General features: G+C 54.4%; 1 protein-coding gene across 2 annotated transcripts; it reads right to left on the bottom strand.

The window, feature by feature from the left end:
• Nucleotides 1-1029: 1029 nt before the first annotated feature.
• Nucleotides 1030-22663, bottom strand: Nr5a1 (nuclear receptor subfamily 5 group A member 1). Of its 2 annotated transcripts, XM_028754695.1 has the most exons (7): nt 22478-22663; nt 18856-18972; nt 18610-18751; nt 16121-16749; nt 10320-10439; nt 8447-8594; nt 1030-2614 (listed from the first exon to the last, which is right to left on the bottom strand). In XM_028754695.1, the coding sequence occupies exons 2-7, from the start codon at nt 18955-18957 to the stop codon at nt 2367-2369; spliced, it is 1389 nt and encodes a 462-aa protein (XP_028610528.1). In that variant the 5' UTR covers nt 18958-18972; nt 22478-22663; the 3' UTR covers nt 1030-2366. The 2 variants fall into 2 exon arrangements, with proteins under 2 accessions (XP_028610528.1, XP_028610529.1); XM_028754696.1 differs by lacking the exons at nt 18610-18751; nt 22478-22663 and having other exon boundaries at nt 18856-18925.
• Between the last annotated feature and the right edge of the window lie 95 nt (nt 22664-22758).

Raw genomic sequence — 22758 nt, 5'->3', positions numbered from 1 at the left:
CACGTCCTCAGCTGCGTGAATGTGGAGAACCTACAAAGATGGCCTGGGAAGAACAGATCCAACAGGACCGGAGGGGCTGGGACTCAGGTGTTGGTCAAGCTCAGTGCTGCCACCTAGCAAGGGTGGGGACTGAGGGCAGGTGGAACGGGAAAGCTTGGGTAGAATCTGGGTCCCCACACTGAAAGGCACCCCTGCTGGAGTCGCTGCAAGGGCAGGGAGCAGAGGGAGTGTGCTCATGAAATGAATGCACTTTCAGTATGGTGCAGAACCGGCATGACCGGTGGAGCTAAGGTGAGACCCCAGAAAGTCATAGCTTCGCCCAGGCCAGGCGGTATACTTGAGTCCCAGGCTTGGGGTGGGGCCTGCTGTCTCTACACCCTGGGCTCTCCAACCGTCTCCCACTTCATTTTTAAAAATACCTTCAATGCATATGGTATGTATGTAGACACACAGATATACACCATAGTTAGATCATATCCGTCTCCCACTACCCAGTTCCCAGGACTTTCTCCACCTTCCCCTCCCAACTTCCTTAATTAATTTTCATAGTCTGCTGAATCCACTTAGTGATCCCTGTATGTACATAGGCGCAGGGCCTTCCAGTGGGACACTGAAGCATGGGTTAGGGTCACATCTCTGAAGAAATCTGACTCTCTCACCCCCAGAAGCCATTGACAGCCAAAAGCTCCTTAGCCAGGAGTAGGGGATATGTGAGTTCCTCCCCTACCCATGCTGGAATGTTGAGTGGCTTAGTCTTGTGCAGGTTCTAAGTGAGTGTGTGTGTGTGTGTGTGTGTGTGTGTGCATTGCACATAGGTCAGAGGACAACTTATGAGAGTCAGTTCTCTCCTTCACCATGTGGGTTCAGGTCATCAGACCTGCAAGCACCTTTACCTGCTGAGCCATTTCAGTAGCGGCCCTTCCCAGAGGTTTGAGCTGAACACCATGTTGGTGACAGGCAGACCATCACCACCACCCAGAACCTACCCCAGGGACTACATCTTGCTTCAGAATGCAAATTCACAAATGCTACTGGAAACTAATTGCAAAATTTATTTCAGGGCTGCAGGGCTGCAGGGGTTTATAAGGGCACTTCTTGTCTTGGGGCTGTGGGTCTCTGGCCTCGGCGGGAGCACGCATTTCAGGGGCAGAGGTGGGGTATGATAGAAGACAGGAGACAGCCTTGTCCAGTTGGGTAGGCCTAGCATAAGCTGTAAATCTGACATGAAAGCAGGAAAGACAGTGGATGCCCTGTCTGAAACAGAGGATAGCTTAGGCCTTTCCCTCCAGTGTTTGGCTCTGCAGAGTAACTTTCAGGAGGCAAAGCAGTAGCCAGGGAACTGAGGCCAGCTTCAAGGGTTGTGGCAAGGGACCCAGAGGATGGAGCCATGAGAAAGTCCTCAGCACTATCCTCATATAACGATCTGTGAGTTCTCCTAGGTTCATTTCCCCACCTGTAAGGACTCCTGCTCCCCTAGTGGGGCTGGGACAGAGGCAAGCAACAGTTTTTCTCAGCAGGGAAGTGGGGTACATAAAGATGACCAGATGCCACCCTGACTCTTGGAAGGAGACGTCAGGAAAAAAAGCTTTGGTGTTAATCCCCATAACCCAGCTCAGTCCTCAGTCTGTCTCTTGCCCGTTTTTCTCTCACACGCTTTCTAAGAACTGTCTAGGTGAAAGGAAAAGAATCTCTGCAACCTTGCAGATAAGACCCAGCCCAGCCAGCTGGTGCTGGGCAGGGCTAGGGCAGGAATGTTGAATACACCAGACTCCTCCTCCCTGGGTACCTGGGACCCAGGAGAAGGATGATCACAATAAAGTCCTTTTACAGGTAATGGATCAGAATTAGATGGGTGGAGGGCTGGAGGGGTCTTTTTTCCCTACCCAGTCCCATGATGTCCTCTAGGGACCCAATTTAGCAAACTCAGTTTACAACAGTGGACTTCCTTCCCTGCTTCAGGGGAGTCTGGAGACCCCCTCCTCTGCCCTCATTGATGCCTGCAGACCTTCCTCTGCGTCTGATTACAGGAGAGAGGTAAAGGATGACCTCTGACCCAAGGGACATCCAGGCTCACCAGGGAATCCTGAGCCTCCTCTTGGGGCCTCAGATACCAGGAAAAAAAGCTGGGGGCAGATGGAGGAAGGAGTGGTTTGAAGCCACCCCTTTGGGGCACTCCAAGTGGCAGACACATGCCAGTGGCTAATGAAGGCAACCTGCCCCGGCCAGTCCCCGCCCATCATCCCAAACACACAGCTCTGGAGCTCAGGGGCAGGGGCTTAGGGACAGGGCTCCTGGATCACCTAACACAAGGAGTCTTTTGGAGGCAGTGGCATCCCTGCCTACTGCCGGCTGCCTGGCACCCAGGCTCAAGTCTGCTTGGCCTGCAGCATCTCAATGAGAAGGTTGTTGCGGGGCATCTCGTTGCCCAGATGCTTATGGTACAGGTACTCCTTGGCCTGCATGCTCAGTGCCCGCACCTCCACCAGGCACAATAGCAATTGCTGGAATTTGTCCCCGCAGTGTGGGTAGTGACACAAGGTGTAGTCCAGCAGGGCAGCGTTGGCCTTCTCCTGGGCATCCTTTACCAGGCTGTGGTTGTTCAGGAATTTCACATCTGCAACGGGAGCAGCCCATCACCCTCTTGCCACTGTGCCACCAACAAAGCTGGTCTGACACAGTCACCAGTATTACCAACACCACATTCCCAGGGGATACCAACCTGTGGGTGCAGAGACTGCTATGAGCCTCTCGATGGCAATCTCCCCATCTCCACCCTGTGGCCACCACCACTGACATCACTTTGCATAGTGTCCCCAAGCTGTTCCCTGTGCTTTCTTTGTCTTTGTTTGTTTGTTTGTTTTCTTTCTTTTTGAGACAGGATCTCACTATGCCTCCCTGGCTGGCCTAGACCTCACAGCAATCCACCTGCCTCTCTCTGCCTCCCAAGTGGATTAAGGGCACGTGCCACCACACCTAGAAAATCCCTATCTTCTATCACCAGTCTGGCCACCACTATCACCAACCACTAAACCATATCACTGGACCAGTCAACATTGCTGTTGTCACCATGGATACTTGACAATCAAGACCAGCAGGAACATCAGCAGATGTATTGCTAGTGTGCTGTTTACACCTCTCTATTTTCTCATCTATGAAATGGGGTGCACTGGTCCCTCCCAGGATGTAAGGTACTGGCTTGTGAGAAAGCATAGCAAAGGCTTTCTGTGGCCATCAACCCTGCCCTGATAGACATCACCATCAACATCACTGTCCAAAGGACCTGTCTTAGGGCGTCAGACCCATGAGCACTCTGGGCATGCCCTGGAAAGAGGCTCCATAAATTCAGTCATGGGTCTCTGGGGTCAGCTTCTTTGCAGTACTATTTGTAGTGAGGAAGAGGGGCCTGGGTGGGTGTCTGCCAGTTATCTGGGAAGTTGTGAAATGGATATACCCAGAGCCCATGAAGCCATGTTGAAAAGCAGTGCAGAGTGGGGGGTAAGAGAGGATGGGAGGAACTGAAGGTTTGCAAGGCAAGGCCATTTACATAGATTTAAAATGGCACTGAAGTGGCTTAGAGCACACCGTTGGCCTGGCACACACAGGCCCTGGTTCTATCCCCTATACCGTCAAAAAATGAAAAGAGAGGGTTGGGGGAGGGTGGAACGAAGGCGGGTGGGCGAGCAGGCAGGCAGTCTGGCTCACCAGCCGTCTCCATACAGACATGCTGTATGAGAACAATGGTGACCATTGCTGCAGATAGACATGGAAGGCCAGCTCCCGGTGAGAGGGAGAGGAACAGGTGGCTCGGTGTAGACCACATGAGACCAGGGCTGGAGCATGATCAGTGCAACCTTGGGCCTTAGTCCTGGGTTAGACACAAAAGAGGCCTTTGGAGTTGGTTAGGAATGAGCTGCCCTGTGGAAGAGTCCCTGTGTGTTCTGCATAAAAGGTCACCTTCCTCAGGGAAAGGGGTTAGATATAAGGTGTCCAGGTCTCTTCTTTGTCATCAAGTTCCTGTCACAGCTCTCAGCCTCTATCGGCTCATGCCCTGCCTAGGAGTTTAATTAACATCAGCCCCTCAGCCCTCAAAGCCTAACCTGGCCTCTGCTGGGCTGTCGCTCCCGGAAGTTGACGAGATGGGTCACTCATCTGGTTTCCTCCCTTGGGATAGGTACCCCCAGTCTTTCTACTGTGGGGGAGTTTCTGCAGCATGCGCTCTTGGCCCTCTAATCCCTCTTAACACCCACTGCGCCAGAGAAGCTGAGGTGCCTGGCAACCCTGAGCCTCAGCCGCCCCCAGCAAACCTGCTGAGGCCTGTGTTGTCCAAAGATGGATTTAGGGAAACCGGAGCTGGTCCTGAGTTGTATGGCAGGATTTGGCAGGTGCTGGCTTCTATCCTGGCTCCCATCACCCTCCAATAAATGAGCTAGGGTCATTTTCTTCCTCCCCTCCCTGGGATAGCCAGTAGCTCACAGACATCTTTGTGCCCTCTAGGAAAGAAAAATAAAAAGCTCCCTTCATCTAGAGAGATACGCTTCCATCCCAGCCCAGTCCTTCCACGCCTCAGTGCCCCTGAACAGCGAAACCTACCCAACCCTGCTTTCTAGACTGGCTGGCTCTAGGTACATTGCAAGGTGGTCACAGGAAGTCATTCCACCGAGCTGGTCTCCTGGAAGCAAGAGATGTCTCCTGGAAGTCTACTGATCCCTGTCTGTCCTTGCCCCAACCTCTTTCTCATCCCTGTATCATTAGCTAGCACCTCCATCCTGTCCCCAGGTTATTCTGACATTCTTAACAGGAGAAAGATGGAGCCTATATGAAGGCTTCCCAGTAAAGGGTCTCAGAAGAAAGAGATGAGGTGGAGGAAGATGGGCCAGGATGCTGCTCAGATGGAAGGGATGGAGACACGAGGGCCTAGGCTTCCAGCTTTACCCGGATTTACTGTTCTCAGAAACAAGCATCAGGGACTCAGGATGACAGTGGAGTAGAAGGGGGAGGGTGCAGGGCAAGGACAACTTTCAGGGACAGCCACTCTCTAAGAAGGCCTCTGGACTCTCAGTTCCCACATATTAAGACCTCCATGGCCCTAGAGCATGGAGGCAGCTATAGGGTGGATGGACATACACAGCAGCTATAGACCAGAGCTGGGATCCATTTCGTGGCATCAGCCCTGTTCATCCCTTCAGATATCTAGACTGCAAGAAGTGCATTCTGCAAGAGTGTGCCTAGACCACCCACCCATACATAGCAGGGCAGGATTCAGACCTGCAAGGCTTCCTGCTGTGAGCAGGGTGTGGCTGGAATTCCCCTGAAGGCTGGAAGCTTCAAAACTAGGTTTTCTGCAACCTATGGGCTTTGTCTAAGACCCTACCCTGGATCTGACTTTAGATCTAACTTTACCCTCACCTGGAAATTTTAGATCAGTTTACCTCTCTTCTCCAGCCTCCTCAGCTCACCCAGTCTAAGGGATGGAATACAGCCACGTCACACTGAATGTGGTACCCTTTGCCCTCAGACCCTGGAACAGGTATCGTCCCACAACCTAGAGATTCTCCCCTCCCATCACATGCCTAGGAGTTCACACTCCAGCTCTGCAACCAGAGGCCACCTCAGAACCTATCTTCTATTAGATGGGGTAGGTCAGGACAGGGACCTTTGCTGAGTACCAGCCTGGGACCTAAGCCTGCAGGACGGATGGTATTGCCCACATCCCTGGAGGCAGAGGGGGGGTGGGAGATGGCACCCCACCCTGGGAGCAGCCGCTAGCTGGGGGCCCCAGGATCTCAGAAAAGCCCCCTTTTCACGGTTTAATTGAATATTTGAATAATCCTTTCATTCCAGCGAGGCATAAAGAATGTTGTCCCAATAGCAGTGACTCAGGCAGGCGCCCCCGTGCACAATGGCCCCTCGAGTGGCACTGCTATTCAGTCCGTCTTTTGTTGGCTTGGAGCGGTGGGTAAATTGCAAACGCTTAAGGGAATGCTGCCGTGCGCCTCAATGGGAATCAGGAAATCGAATGTTAGGTCAATCCATTAAGCTTCGATTAAGTCCTCGGGGGAACAATGCCGGCCAGGCCCATCTTCATAAACACTGCTATTGCCAGGAGAGAGGCACTAATTTTAATTAAGCCTCCTTACCTGCCTCTGAGCTGCCTGAGATGCTATTTAGACGCCAAATGGCACCCTTCTGCAGAGACAGGCGAGAAGGAGGTGTGTAGAGGGGGACAGGGTGGGGGGTGGGTGACAGTTACTGCCTGGGGTTGAGGCTATCCAGCCCAGGGCAGTGGTGCAGAGGGTACCACAAGCAGACTGACTGTAAGTCTGTGGACAGGTAGCCAGCCCTGTCTTGAGTTCTAGTTTTCCTGAAAGCTCAGCTCTGAGGAGGAGCCCTGCATTTCAAAGTCAGAAGGCCATCCACCATCACCCAGCTACAGGTGTTGCCTGCTGGGCTATTAACCTACTAGCATACCCCAGGCTGGAGCTGCAGGGGCCTTAGATGATGATTTGCAGATGTGAGGTAGTCATGTTATTCCTAGAGTGGGAGCCATTCCAGAGGAAGGCTCAGGTTCCCAATAACCAAGGCCATGCACAGTTCATCCCCTGTCTACCTTATGGCCTCCTCTCTATCCATCCCCCTCCCTACAACTTCCGACAGGCTGTTCCTTCTGCATCCTGACCCAGAAGAGTTGCCCTAACTCTGATCATACTGGTGTGCTCACATCCTATCCCATCAGCAAGTCTCTTTCCAAGGACTCTGTGACCCAGTGTGTCTCTGTCATTGTTCCCTTGTTCTAGGCTCCAATAGGTTGAATTCCCAGAATCACTGTCTCCTGTGCCTCTGACACCTCCAACCTCAACCCAACTTCAGGCCCACTGAGCTGAGAACTCCTCAGCCGCCATGGCCAGACCTGATACAATAAAGCCTTCAGTCAGACACAAAGCATGAATAAAGACTGAGCCTGTAGCCTGGTTTGTTCAGTCACTCTGGTTCATCTGTTTATGGACTTAATAAGGATGATTAATAAAAAACATCAGCACACACTTCTGAGGGCCGTGATTGTGGTAGAATTACCTCATTGTATCCTTGCAGCATGTCAAGGACATGTACGGATGCCATTTCACACATGGGGAAATAGAGGCTCGGAGAGTGACTTGCTCGATCGCACGAAGCCGGAGAGATCAGAATTAGACTCTAGGCAGCCACACACTTACACAGGCTCTTCCCACACTCTCTCTAGCATTGATCTTTCCAAGTTACTGGACGTGAAGTTGGCATATGGGATGGGAGGGGTGCACTGAGGTGCCCCAAGTCAAGGCACCACTGAGCCTAGCCCCAGGAAAAATAGGGAGACCAACTGGACCTAGTACCTTTGGTTGTAGGAGAAAGGGGGCTGTGGGGTTCTGTTAAGGGAGCATAGCTGGAGCTCTGACTGGCGCTGAGAAGTCCTCTCTAATGAGCACCCCAAGATCCTCCAGAGCCTGGCCAGGGCCCCTGAGGCTATGCTACACTCTAAGGTGGCAACTTCATTGTGGTCATTTCCTAACACTCTGTAGAACCCTAGCTAGGCTGAGAGGCCCAGGCCCTTGTCCCTAGCCACATGGATGTGGCATGGCAAGCAGCCCAACTCTGCCTGAGCTCTGAGCTCCCTCTCCAGCTCCCTTCTCTCTGTTTCCAAACACTTCCTGCACCCTAGGAAGCATCATTGCCAGACTGCCACAAAGACATGTTCCCGTTCTGTCCTTCGTTCCATAGCTGCTTCCCTGCTGAAGAATCCTATGCCAACTCACCTACTAAGACTCTCTCTTCCAAGCTTTCTATCCCAGGACTTGGGCTCTCTGAGGCATGCCTCCAGATTTGTTGCATCTTGCACTCATTGCTGCTATGCACTCTCCCGTCTATGTATTCTACCTTTATAAGATGCTTGCTGTTCCCCCAAGTGGATGGCTCTGAGGGCAGCAGCTGGTGTCTTTCCCATTTGCTACGTTGCCTACAGTCTCTGGCACCAGGCAGATGTTCAGCAGATGTTTGTAGAATGAATGAATGTATAGGTGAAGGGATCTACAGTCAGAACTTGGGTCCCTGTAGTTCAGGGAGTAAGGGAAAGTAGGGACCCCAGGATGGGAGCCAGGGATAAAAGAGTCCTATATGCAGCCAGCATTTAAGTGTGCTATGTATGAAGAACAATTTCTGGCATGATCAGCCAGAAACAAATCAGATGTTCAGAAAGGTCTTCACCCCATGAAAAACAAAACACAGACAACACCTCAGCCTTTGGGATTTCACACTGAGAAACCAAGCCCCTCCAGGGAGCCCCAGGCCCTGACCATGTGCCCTTATAACACTCATTAAAGGAGGATCCTTGTCCCTTGGATTTCTAACCACAGTAGCCACACCCCTCACCATGTTTTTACCACCCTCCACTGCAGAGCCTCCAGAGGCCACTCACCAAGGCTGAAGAGGACTAGGAACTTGAGACAGACGAACTCCTGGCGGTCCAGCTGAAGCGCATGCAGCTGTAGCACTAACTCCTGTGCCCGCAGCACCAGGCTGTGCAGCAGGGAGCCAGCCTGCACAGCTACCGTGCTCAGCTCCACCTGCACCGGCAGAGGGCAAGTCAGAGAGGTGGGCAGAGAGACAGGGGCTCGGACAAAAGGGCACAGGGCAGTAGGTTCTGATCAGTGACTTGGGTCAAGCACTGAGCCTCAGGCCCACCATTTTGCCAGCTTTGTTCCATCTGTTGAACCAAGCTGAACACCCATGCCTGGCCTCATCTCTAGTGGCAGTGGGGCAGGCACCAGGCAGCAGGAATACTCGGGAGCTGAAGGATACTTCATTTACAAAGGGCTGTCTCCAGCCCTGTAGTGAGTGAGAACTATTCTTGCATAGCTGATTTTGACAAGTGCCCTTCCCTAGGGCAGGGGAGGAGGCAATAGGGGTGGTTCTGCCAAGCCTAGGAAATGGCCACCATATAAGAGCTGGTTCATCATCGCCTAGCTCGTTTCCCACAATTCTCTCTCTCTGTCTCTCTGTCTCTCTGTCTCTCTGTCTCTCTGTCTCTGTCTCTCTCTCTCTTCTCTCTCTCTCTCTCTCCTCTCTCTCTCTCTCTCTCTCTCTCTCTCTCTCTCTCACACACACACACACACACACATTCATGCAGATACACGCACAAGGCTGTTCCCTGAAGCTATGGTACTCGTGTCTGCACAACCCACACCCACTCCTGCCCTTCAGTGACCATTGTTAGCAACACAGACCCACACCTGCGTATGCATTCACTCTTACACTGTGCCAGGCAGCTATGGACACCCACGCATCTCTGTTATGGGCAGAGTCACACAATCAAACATGGGTGGGTGACTACACTCAGGATGTTCCCACAGCCTGTGTATCCTCACTCATATCCTAGATCCTGCCTTTGCACTCGTGTGGCCCAGAGTAACCCCCTGGGACCAGCATCCTCATGTCTTCTTCCAATGGCCTGAAACATGGGAGATATGAACCCCAGATGAGGACACAGGTCCTGAGAGACAGGGGGAGGGAAGTGAAACCTTGGCCTGTATTTCGTTCCAGTACCCACTGTGCCCACTATTCAACCTGTGTCCCCTCCTGGGGCCACACTCCTTTCTCCAGGAGTTTTCTTTTCTTCCTCCTACTTCTTTCCCTGTACCTCCTCTCACCACCTCTGTGCTGTCCTCTTTAAATGTGTCTCTAGACGCCAGTCCTTTAGGCTCCTTCACCCACATCCACTGGCAGCCCTAATATCCCTCCTGTGGGGAGCAGGGGTTCAGGAGTTCTCAAGTCCTCTCCACAGCTTCTCACACCTATCATGTTACATTCTCTAATCTACAGAGGCCAAATTCTGAGTCTGAGCTCTCTGGGCCTTTTGCCCACTCTTGTGTTTGTTTGTTCATTCATTCATTCATTCATTCACTCATCATTTATGAGAATGGAGACCCTACTTGCCTGCTCACCAGCCCCTAGCAACGCCTGCACCCTCATCTCTCACATTTGCCAGCCCACAGTCCCTTGGCCCTACTCTGAACCCCTTCTCAGAGTTCTTGATCCTGCAGCTTTCATGTGTGACAACGTAGACTGCCACCCGTCACTTCAGTATCAGCGACCAACTCTGCCTTATTTTGGAGAGACTCAATCCCACTGTCCTCTCCTATAAGAACCTCCACTAGCCAGTCCTCCGAAGGCCCCAGGACACAGAGAAGTCTGGCTAGTGAATGTCCCTGAAATTGGAATTTGGGGTATCCCGAGCCAGCCTGAGGAGGCCTGAGATTATACAGGACTGGGGGTTGGACCAATTCAGTCACCTCCTGTCCAGTAACCAGCAGGATGCTGTCTTCCTTGCCGTACTGGACCTGGCGGTAGATGTGGTCCAACACCAACAGCTCGCTCCAACAGTTCTGCAGCAGTGTCATCTGGTCAGCCACCTGTAGGGAAGAATCATGCCAAGGTCCAGCTGGGGACTGTCCTCCGTGCCCTTCTCTCAACTCTCAATTCAAAGTCTGGGATGGTCCTATCTGCCCAGCTGTTTGCTTCATTGGGACCCAGTGAGGGCTTCCTTCAGGCCCCAGTTCCGTCTTTTATTAGGTGTGTGATCTTAGAGTCTTTCTGGATCTAAGTGCTTTGAGAGGGCCAGTCACATATCTCACACTAGGAGCTAATTCTGTGAAGACCAACCCTCACCCCTTATGCCTTGTGGAGGGCCTGTGACCATGGCTGCCCCTGAAGGGTCCCTCGGGGGGAGCTGCAGAGGTACCTAGGCTCCTGGGGAAGAAACAAGGGCTACTTAGCTCATAGACATCGCAGCTGTCTGCTGCGATAAACAGCTATGAGCAAGGTAGATCCTAACCATCAGGGTGCAGTTGGGCCTTAGAGCCCAGGAGAGGACAGTCCCTGATGAGTGTCCCCCAACTCTGGGGTTATTGCATCCTTCCACAGAATGGGCAGATGCTCCCGACAGGAGAAACTTCTGCTTAGAGCCATGAGAATGGCAGCCAGGGATGCTTCACCATCTCCCCACTCACCCCCTATACCCAACCTCTCCTCCCCCTGCCCCAGCCCCACTCACCTCCTTTTCTCCACCCAGCCCAAAGCCTTTCTTTTTTAAAATAATCATTTTACATTTGCATACTTGTGTGTGTGTGTGTGTGTGTGTGTGTGTGTACCACAGCGTGCATGTAGTGGTCAATTCTCTTCTTCTACCACGTGGTTTTCCAGGAATGGGACTGAGATTGGCTAGATACTCCCAGCTCTCCCTGGGCCACACCTTGCAGTAACTACCAACCTTGCTGCCTGTCAACCCTGTTGACAGTCACTATCATTTTACAGAGAGAAGAAAGTGAGCAGTGAGCTCAGACAGGCTACCTATGGTTGTACAGCGCGGCGTGGCTCTAGGTCCATGCTCTTTACCACTAGGCATAGAAGACAACCTGCCCTCTTGTCCCCCTTGCCACCAGTCTCCTATAGACTGGGTGCCTCCTCCAGGAAGCTCTGCTCAACTCCACTCTCTCACTACCCTTTGGAACTAGGATGGCTCCAATCTGTGCCTATTTTTCCTGGTACTTTGGAGTATGAGAGGGCATGCCACTCTTGATCCTTCAGGCATCAGCAAGAGGCTGATGAAGGGGCATTTGGTTCATAAAACATTTGTCTTTCCCTCAAACCCAGGCCCAAGGAGAGATAACTAGACATAAAAACTAGCTCTGTCCTCAGCTTAACAGCCTTTCTTCCTTCTTTTGGGCATCCTCAGGCAGGTGTGTGGGCTAGTTTATGTCAACTTGACACAGCTAGAGTCATCTGAGAGGAGGGAACCTCAGCTGGAAAAATGTCTCCATACGGTTGGGCTGTAAGCAGGCCTGTAGGGCATTTTCTTAATTAGTGATTGGTGTTGGGGGGAAACCCACCACCATCCTAAGCTGGTGGCCCTGGTTCTATAAAAAGGCAGGCTGTGCAACCCATACGGAACAAGGCAGGTGGCAGCAGTCCTCCTTGGCCTCTGTATCAGCTCCTGCCTCTGGGTTCCTGCCCACTTTGAGTTTCTGTCTTGGCTTTCTTCAATGGCTGTAGCTCAGGATGTGTAAACCAAAGAAACCCTTTCACACCTAAATTGCTTTTGGTCATGGCATTTCAACATAGCCATAGTAATCCTAACAAAGAGAGAGGGTCAAAAGGAAAGAGCATCTAGACAGTCATGCAGGCTTCTCAGGGCCCCGCCCACCCACCCCTGCTCCAACGCACAGGGCAGGAGAGCAGGAGGGCCCTCTTCTACCAGTTCGCACCCATCTCCTCTCTGGGTCCCAAGCCCAGTCCTCTGCTTGTCCTGAGCCCCATCACTGTTAGAACAGAGACCCAGCCTCTGACTGCAGGCTACTCTCCCTCTTTCCTCACATCTCCCTTCTCCATCACCCTTTCCAAGGAGTAAACCAAAACTCAGTGCCAGAGCCCCTCATGCCTGCCCAGGTGACAGATACCCACAGGACAGCTAATCAAACAGGATCACTCAGGTGACACCAGGCAGGAGGATCTGGGAAGTTCTTGGGGACCCCTGAGAAATTCTGGACACCAGGGTGGAAAAAGCCTACTAGACGGTCACAGTGGCAACAAAGTAATACAGACCCATGTAGGTGATCCAGAAAGAGGCCCAGCAGGGCTGGGCTTGCTCTGCCCCTATCTCAGGCATAGGCGCAGATACCCTTGTGCCCAGATGGGAGAATCGGGGCAGGAGAAATGATAAAGAGGAGAATTAGGAGATAAGCAGACTGAGCCTTGGCAGAAGACAGAGAGGTCACAGTGACCTGGGTGCCCAGCCCTGCAGCAGACTCTACCCAGACCTCAACTGTGGGACTGCGTGGCCTGGCTTGAGGACCGACGAGAATGTTGCAGCGTGAGACTACACTGAGCATGCCAGACCCTGTGTTCTAGTCCTTCTCCTGGTCATACACTCTCCTCAACCATAACTTCCTGATCTGTGAGAGGAAAGGACTCTTCCCTCTTCTGCATAGAGACAACCAGGCACAGTTGGCACTGGAGAGGGCATGGGGCACCTGGACCAGCCCCAAAGGTTCTGAAGAACCTGCTGGGCTCCATTTTCCTTTTGGCCAAGCAAATTTTCCTGTCATGCCCACCTCTTCCTATGGGTGGGCAGATGGACACATGGACATCCAACTCCAACATACTGCGGCTGCCTGTGCTCTCCACAAGAAACTGCGTGTGTAAGAGTATCTCTCAGCTCAAAGAGCTGGTTTCCACCTTAGGAACAATGTCATTTGCAGTCCTGGCTTAGGGTCCCTGGACAACCCAGTTTGTCTGTTGAGTCCTCTTATGGCTCACCACAAATCTTGGAGCCTTGACACTGCAGTCTGCATCCAAGAAGGGTATTGATGGTATTGCACTGACCTCTCCCTCAACAGGCCTCGCTGGAGCCCCTAGGGTCTGATCAGTCTGGCAGCCAAGGCCAACAGGCTCAGTAATTCTTCAGGGTCTGACACTCCATGGCTGGCCGTGGCCAGCTCCTGGGTGAGCAATTGTTTATCAGTCCAGTACTGACAGACTTACTATGTCTCAATAAACCATCTATCTGAGCAATTATCTGCTGCCAATGGGGCCTCCATGGGGAAGGAGAGTGGGACATTGAGGAGGAACAGATGTCAAGATGGATTCCTATCACCCCCTCCAGCCTATCCTTCCTGGGGATTATGCTAAGCACCTGGTAAAGGTGAGTCTACCACTGTTCAGGTAAAAAGTTGGTACACCACCAGGGGCAAAGCGGCTCCCATTTTACAGAGCTCAGAGGTGTCTGGGCCTTGTGTGTCCTTTCTTGTCCTCTTCCTGGAAGGCCTGGGAATGGAGATTCTTCCTTATGCTACAAACAGGGGCATACCAGAGGGGAGGGATGGCCTCTGCCAGTGGGGCTTCTTGTGTACTGAGCCACATGTCAAAAAAAAATTTTTTTTTATCTGTTCTAGCTCAACCAGACTTTACAAGGCTCCAGGAAAACATTAGTTAGTCTCCTCCTACCTATGAAGAAACTGAGGCCAGAAGAGCAGAGTTACTCGCTAAGCCCACAGGTTGCATGCCCTGACCTGTCTTCTGACCCCCTCTGCAGAGAAACCTCTGACTCCCACAGATGTAGCTGTGCTCTCCCCCATGTCCTCTATTTCTTTCCATGCGAGGAGCCCAGGGACCTGTTCGTTGACAATCTACTATGTCTTCTAGCCCTCCCTGCAGCTTCCTGGGTCCAGTTCATTCTGATGTCCCCAATGCCCATCTCAGGGGCTGCCCTAGTCTCAGAGCCACAGAGCCTCTCTCCTGTCACCTAAGATTTGCACGTGGCATGATGCGAACCAGCTCACTGCACAGCCTCAGCTCTTCTGACCTGCATGCCTGACCACTGCAGTACAGACCCCCAGCCTGGTGAAGCATGCTGGCTCAAGAGAGGCTGCAAGAGTTGGGCTTGGACTTATCTGCAAGTTCCCTTTCGAGCAGCACTGACTATGGCTAAGATTCCTGGGCTCCTTTTCACAGGTTCTAGGAAGGGGAAGCAGGAAGGTTTGGGCCACAGAGAAGCCAGAAGCAGGAAAAAACACTCAGCAACGCTAGGACAAAAGCCCTTCCCATCCTGCGTGACCCACCCCCCCAACCAGGAAGGCAGCCAGAGGAAGTGCCCTGCCCCGGGATCCAAGATCCAGGAAAGCTGGGAATGCCTAGCTCCTTCTACTCTGTTCAGGGACTTCAAGGGATGTTTGCAGTGTCTTGGAGGGGAGGGGGGTGTTCCAGAGCACTCAGTACAGGACAGGTCCACTAGCTGACCAATATTCACCTCCTACATTAGTTGCCCTAGAGAAGGCCAGTGAGAGAAGTCACCCAAGACAGACATGGCATGTCCTTGGTCATTGCAAGCCTTACACAGTGGAAATGAGAGTCACAGTTGGCCATTAGTTCCTAATTCCCAGAGTCCCCTGGGCCAAAGCTTGAGGTGCCCCCACAGGGCTCAGAATGCTCACACTGCACCTTATTTACCTGGATGCCAGGCAGGCAGGCAAGCAGGCAGGAGGCAGTGCCCCCAGCCCATCTGGCCACACGCCCAAAGGAAGCCCAGGCAGAATGGCGTCAGCACTGACAGCCGCTCAAGGCTGCAGTGCTTCCCGCAGGGAGGGCAGCAGCCTGCTGTTTATAGCTAGCCTCAGAACAACCAGGGGGGCTTGACCTAGGAGGGTCAGGTTGGGTTGTACCCATGCAGCAATGAGTCTTGCTCAGGATTCTGGAATCTTGGGGGCAGTGCACATAAGGAGCTAGGTTGAGCACACAGTACACAGTTAGCTCTCGGGCGGGCGGGCATTAGGACTTCACACTAATAGATGAAATGACTCGGAAAGTTCTTCCTGTTGCTAGCCTCAATCCCTCCTGCTGTGATCCTGCTTTCTTTACCTTCCTTCATGCACACTAACCCCGGGAGAAAGAGGACGCTGAGATAAGGGAAGGTAGTTGAATGTGGCAGGAATTGTATCTAGTTATCCTACACTCTTGTGCATACACGTTTGCACACACATACTCATCGTCATCATCATCATCGTAGGGTAGTAAATCACATTAGCTAGGTAGTAATCAGGTCCCCAAACACACAAAGTCATACACCCAGAGCCACATCTATGACAACTGAGGATGGTGGGATTGGTGTTCTTTCTGAATAAATAAAAGGTTAGGATGGCGGGACCTACTTCTGACACAGGCTGGGGGTTTGGGGTCCAAGACAAATGTTTAAGGGAGCTCAGGGTCTCAAAGAAAGAAGAAGCTACCTGTAGAAACGCCAACTGGAAGAGAAGCAAAGCCTGGTGGAACATGGAGGTGCTGGGAAACCACAAGCCAGGAAGGGGACACAGGAGAGAAAGAGGCCAAGAGAGACAGACTGAAGAGATAGGGAGATGGATGGACAAGGGGCAGCAGGCACCAGAAAGCTGCAGTAGCTCAGAAAAGCCCTTCTTCCATGCAGTGGCACTTCCTCAGACACTGCCTGAAGCCACTGGGCAGGACTGTCTGTCAAAAGGATGATGCTGGGCAACCAGGATTAGTAGCTAAAGCAAGGGGCTGGGGCCTGTGAGGAGGTACCCACCTCCAGCTCCTTAAATACCATGCACCTCCGTGCCCAGTCGACAATGGAGATAAAGGTCTGGTCGGCCATTCTGCAGAGGAGGCTGAAGGGCGCTGGCTGGTCAGAGCGGCTCTTGGCTGGCTCCTGCAGACAGCCCACAATGCGAGCACGCACCTGGTCCTCCTCTGGCTCTAGTTGCAGCAGCTGCAATATGAGCTCTGGTACATTGGGCCCTCCCGAGAAGGGCTCTGGATAGCTGTAAGGTGGCCCTGGCTGTTGAGGGGGGCTGGCATAGGGCTCTGGATACTCAGACTTGATGGTGCGGTTAGAGAAGGCAGGATAGAGGTAGCCAGCCAGAGGCCCATGGGGACCAGGCACGGCCATAGGCAGAGATGGGGCTCCAAAGTCACCTAGCGGCCCACTAGGTGGGCCAGAGACCAGGGCCTTGGGCTCCGGTGCATGCAGGCTCGGGGGTAACATGTAGTCCGGTGGGGGAGGGGGTGGCGGGGGCACCCCCATCGGTGGTCCTGTCTCCAGCTTGAAGCCGTTGGCCCGAATCTGTGCTTTCTTCTGTTGCTTCAAGGCCCGGTCTCTCTTGTACATGGGCCCAAACTTGTTCCGGCCTCCCCGCATTCGGTCAGCGCGCACAGCTGTGGGTAAGAGCAGTCTGTCAGCTTCTACCTTCCCAACTGTCTGCCGCAGATCTTTCCCAAAAAAGATATGTCTCTCTCACACGCATATACCATCGCCCCAGCCCTACTCAGTGGCCTTCTCTGCCTACAGGCGAGAGAAACATCTTGCTAGACATCCCAGGCCTTTCTCCACATTCTCAAGATCCCATCTCCTGCCCCTCTGCCCACTCACCCCTCCGCCTGGAACTCTTTTCTTTTTCTTGCATTTACTTAACACCCAGTCCAATGCTGTCACCTCCAGGAAGTCTCAGGATTCCCCCAGGCAGAATCTCCTGACCTGCCCCAGAGGAATACCTCAGGCTGAGAGCTCCTGGGTTCAGGTGCCCAGTCCAAGGTCTGACAGGGAGATGGTAAAAGCAAAGGGCCCCTAGTCTGCTTTGCTCACAGTGGGGTGCCTCTACAAAGCTTTCCCCACTGCAGTCTACTGTGAGCCTGGGTTTGTGCTGGAGGAGGGGATCTATTTTGCTGACCAGATGTTTTTCTCCTGGCCAAGAATGTGTCACCAGCCAGACTCAACAGGTGCATCTCTGCAGCTCCAGTGTGGTTCCAGCCCTTGCTCAGACAGGACCCCACCCAAGCCCTGAGAAAAGGGAGAGAGGGGTGGTGTTCCACAGAACTAAAGGCTTGGGAAGCCTGCCCGACATAGATCTTCCTACCGGGAGGCTTTGCTCCCCTCAGGGGCTGCTGCAGAGGCTTCTGCCACCCACAATAGCCAGCTCTCTGCCTGCTCGGGACCTGGACCTAGGCATGAGGGCTCCCAACACAGATCAGGGTACCACCTTCAATCTGAGTTCCTCTCTAGGTAGCAGTATATGTCCACAGCTTTCCCTAGCCTTCAGGGCTTTCTCTGCAAAAACTTTAGCCAACAGCTGCTGGCTGGGCGCTCAGCCCGACTGGGGCCAGCAGGGTAGAAGCTATGACTGTCCACTTTCTAAGTCTGAGTCTCTCCTGATGGACCGTTACTGTCCTCTCTGGACCAGAACAGGAGAAGGGGAGAGGCAGCTATAGGCCGTTGTTCCTTTCACCCCAACCTTCTCAGGGCTGGACTCTGAATGCATGGGAAGGAATCTCAATTCCTGTAAAACTTAGATGCCTGGATGGACAGACAGATAGATGCACAGTCTGATCAGCAATGGATAGATAACAGCAGAAAGTGTGATCATAACGACAGTTACAATTATTCTGCTGAGTCTTTCCCTTCACAGAAGGCAACTCCCGCTCTTTCTCACCGCCCTCTCCTGCTCCCCCTTGTCCTCCTGCTAACACAAGGCAAGCATTACATTTTTACTTCATTATTCAAATGGGGGCATCCGCAGCTCAGAGAAGTCCCTAGCCTACAATTGATAAAGCTGGGATTCGAACATGGTCAAGTTATTGAGAACTATGCTTTTGGCTGGTGTGGGGGATCTACGGGGGTGTCTGGGAGCTTCTCACACAGGTCTCTGTCCTGGAGAAAGGCTTTACCCCACTCCTCGGGGGAAGGGAATACTGGATCTCAATACGCAGCTCATGACTGGCAGCCACCTTGCCTCAGTCTTCAGAGTTCTAGGATTGCAGGGATGGACCACCATACTGGAAGTCTCACTTTTGATATTTTGGGACTGAGCCCAGGCAGGCCCTACATGCGTGGACTCTCCTGGCGCTAGACTCCCTAGTTGCCTCTGCTCCCTGCAGAGCTGGGGCCCCAACGTCACGCCGAGGGGCCAATCACCTGGATCCAGAAACTGCTCCGCTTTCCCCTCAGCCCCTCTCCCAGGCCCGCCCGCGGCTCCCTGGGGCGGCCAGCAGTCAGGGGTCCCGGGCGTGCAGGACGCGCACCTTCCAGGCGCATGCCCACCGTCAGGCACTTCTGGAAGCGGCAGAAGGGACAGCGCTTACGCTGCGTCTTGTCGATTTTGCAGCTCTGACTCTCGGTGCACGTGTAATGCTTGTTGTTCTGGACTGTGCGCTTGAAGAAGCCCTGCTCCAGAGGAAGGGAATGAGCGCCAGGTTCCGACCTTCGTTCGCCGCCCGCACCCTTGTCTCCCGCAGCCTACACCCTCCCTGCTCCCGCTTCGCGCTCACCTTGCAGCTCTCGCACGTGAGCAGCCCGTAGTGGTAGCCTGACACCTTGTCACCACACACCGGACACAGCTCGTCCAGGTCCTCGTCGTACGAATAGTCCATGCCCGCGGCGTCCGCCTGTGGAAGGAGGATCGGGTCAGCGCGGGCCGACGGCGACTGGCTTGGGGTTGCCCTGGTCTGTGCACACGGGGCGGTCCCCAGCACCGGCCGGCTGCGGGGGTTTGCGGGCCATGTCCCTGCGCTGCAGCTCAGCCACCCGCCGCGCTCCAGGGCTGCATCCTCGCCGCCTCTGCCGCGCCCGATCCGGGACCCTCGGATTCGATGCGTTTCCATCCTGATTCGTTTGTCTGAGAACAAAACCCCGATTCTGAGAAAATCAGATAGGCTCGGGAGCGGGGAAGACAGACGCCAGGGAACCAGGGCGAAGTAGGGCACACAGTTGCAGTGGTCTGGAGGTCCCCCGACAGAGACCTGAGGCAGAGACGAGTCTAGAAGAGACAGAGAGACCCCAGCCAGTATTGCTTCACAGAGAGGGGATCCTGGGTGACGGGGACAGGAATGCGGTGCCAAAGACATTGGGAGAGATTCATAGATGGTTGATTGTTAGGTAGGTAGGTAGACACTGATAGATTCTGTAGATAGATGATGAACAGATGATGATCGGTCACTGATAGATGATCTAAAGATCCGTACCCAGTACATAGTAAAAAGATGAAAGACCAACGATGGATAACGAAAAAGACCGGATCAGAGGCTAGGAGTGACAGGCCTAACGAGAAAACCACGGAGACACAGAATCAGAGACACAGTGAGAGACACCGAGCAAGGAGAGACACCCTGGGAAGACCGAGGCAGCGAGAGTGACAGAAACACGAACGGAAAACCTGGAGAGACGGAGGTGCCCAGCGAGAGGGTCGGGGATGGGGAGACAGACTCTCGGCGGGCTGCGGCGCGGGCAGAGAGCTCCAAGGCGTGGCCCCGTGGAGGGACAGGGGCTGACCCTGAGAAGCAGAGAACCCTGGCGCCGGGCCGCTGGGTCCGCAGACAAAGCCACGCTGCGACGGCACCCACCGGCGAGCCGAGACGTCGGGCCGGGAGCGGGCGTGGAGGGTGCAGCGGGGTGGCGGGCGCGGGCCGGAGACCTCCGGTGGAGACGGGGTAGAGAATCTGGGATACAGGCTGCGGTAGACCTCAGACGGAGAGTCCAGGTCCCGAGAGCCGTGGCCGGGGACGTGAGAGCCGGTACGACGGCGGCTTCCACCCAGGCCGCTCCCGCGAGCAGCGCCCCGCGTTCGGCCCGCACCGAGCCCCGCACCTTTGGGCCGTGCCGCCGCCCGCGATGAAGCCGCACCCGGGCTCAGCGCCGCCCGCCCGCAATGACGGCCACTCGGGCCGGGGGCGGGGAGACCGTCCCTCTCTGCCCCCGCCTCCCCGCGCCCGCCGCCCGCGGGGCTGCTCGAGGCGCACCTGGGACCCGGGCCCCTCCGCCGCACTGCGCGCTTCGCGAACCCGCCGCGCGGGGCCGGGGTGGCCGCTCTATATGCGCGCGTGCGGTATCCGGGGGCGGAGGCGCGGTCCCTGTCCTCCCCACAACCCGGCCTGTGCCCTGCCCTCCCTACAGCCCCGCTCGGCCTTCACCCTCACCTCCTGGCCCTCCAGTCCCCAGCTCGATCCGATCCTCCGAAGCCCGCGAGTTCTAAGAGAATTGGGGACCCTGAGCACCCCGGAATCAGGTCAGGTGCCGTGCGCGGGGAAGCTTCGGGCCTCCGCCTGCGCAGGGAGGAGGCGAGCTCCCGTTTGCTAATCCAGTTTAGGGGTGCCAAGGCCTGAACGCTGGTCGTTTTGCCGTGTGACAGTGGTTAAGGGCGTGAGTGGGGCGGTGGGCAAGGCGCTAGTGCAAGGAGGAAACTGGACTTGTGAGTTAGCACTGCCACATTTGCCTACTCAGGCTGCATGCACCCACTCAGCCCTGTTTCTTAATTCGAAGCCAGCTCTCCCAGAGGGTGGCTGAAAATGGATGCGGTGCAGTGGACAGCAAGAGTTCGGGGACGAACCCCATTTCCAGGAGTCTCTCTCAGGGTGCTCCTCTGGAAATGGGAAGCATGGTCATCACACTCGGCGACATCCCAAGGTCTGGTAAGCAGCCGGAGCTCCACGGGCGCAGAGCCCGAAAAGCGAAGTCATGGAGCTGTACCCATGCGCCCCTGAGAGCTCTCCTTTAGCTAGGGCGTAGGGGGAGGGGGAGAACACGGGAGCCCCGGGACTACTGGTCCTGCGGGTGAGGTGGCAAAGTAGTTGCTCTGGGCTGGAAACATCCACCAGACCACACAGCTTTTCAAGTTAAGTAACTGAGGTTGAGAGATCTTTGAAGAGGCCTACTCAATCCAGCCCAGTCCTCTTAGCCACCAGGGGTGGAAGGCAGTGCTGGAGGCTGGAAACGGACGCCAGAAAGCCTCAGTGGAGAAGCACAGCAGTTCTGCCATGGCAGAGACCCAGCCATCCAAAGCTCTGTGGCTCGAGTTTCTGTGGGTGCTGGACTAGGGTGCTTGGACAAAGCTGAAGACCTAGCCCAGCGAACCTCTCAAGTCATTCGCCCGATGGAGGGAAGCACCACCATTTCTGACCGGCTTGGCTATCCTGTCCTAGCTCAGGCAAGTCACTTCCTACAGAGCTGAGTTGAGTGAATTTGTGTGGATGAATTGTAGAAGGAAGGAGAGAGAGAGCGCGCCAGAGATGTGTCAGGCCCTCTCCCCACACGGAGCAGCTACACCTCAGGGACAGGGTCTATATGGGCTTCTGAACGAATCCCCTTCAGATAGTAACCCTCAGAAAGTGAAACTGGGGAGGGAATGGGGTTCAGTGGCAGACCACGCCCAACGTGAGGCTCTGCTGTTCATTTCTAGCATTGCAAAAATACAAACAAAACCAAAACAAAAGCCCCCAGATGAACAGAGGCCAGTAGACAGTGGGGATGAAGGCACTGGGGCTGGGCGTCTGACTGGGCATCTCTAGAGTAGCCCACCAGGGGCATCTTGGATAATGTGGGCACTCGGCTGGGCTAAATCCCTGGTGGGATGGGGGATGGGCACCAAGCTGCTCTCCACCTTTCTGCCTCTAAGTCAGTGATTTCCTCCAGGGTTCCACTGAACGCCCCCTGCCCTGCGTACCCTCACAGTGACTCAGCCCTTCATCCACTTACCCAGGGAAGCAAAGTGGACACTGGCCCTGAGTGACAGTAGAAACACAGACTTACACATATGGAGGCAACCCAGACACTCAGGCAGCAAGACTCCAAGACCAGAAGACAAGTCTAAGAGACCCTCGGGACAGATACAGAACATCACACCCTCAGGAAGCCCCGGCTACTTCTAAGACACCACCAACCACCCTCAGATCCTACTGGGTCTGTCGCCATAGGCCTAGCTCCTCTGTAACACACCATAGGAAGAGATGAGGAATACTGTAATGGGGAAATGGATCTGGGGAGACCCTTGGCCTTTTCCCTGCCCAGAGTGGTGGGTACTGGTCATTCTGTAGAGCAGGCGGTGGCCAGTCTAGGCCCGAGCAAGGCACTGAGGAGAGAGGCTGGCCATTAGAGGCCTGGGCCCCGGCCTTCACTTACTGAACAGAAGGAGACTTCTCAGCCGGATAAGGGTGGACACTGGGCACCAGGGTCCTGGTGGGGAGGCTCCCAGGCCCCAGGTAGGGCAGTGGCTAGCGGACTCTCAGGAACTTCTTCACCCAGCAGCGGCCGGGCAGCGGCAGACTGCAAACTGGCCCTGTCCGATCGTCCTTTCCTCCTCCCCTCGTGGGTGGGGGGGCCACCAGAGGCCCAATTGGTCTCTGCCCCCACGTGACTCTGCAGGCCTTTCTCCTCCTTTGTTGGTGTTTCTCTTCATTTGG

This window comes from Grammomys surdaster, unplaced genomic scaffold (genome assembly GCF_004785775.1).
Source record: "Grammomys surdaster isolate TR1022 unplaced genomic scaffold, NIH_TR_1.0 126035, whole genome shotgun sequence".
NCBI lineage: Eukaryota > Metazoa > Chordata > Mammalia > Rodentia > Muridae > Grammomys > Grammomys surdaster.
This window is presented reverse-complemented; position numbering and strand designations above follow the sequence as displayed.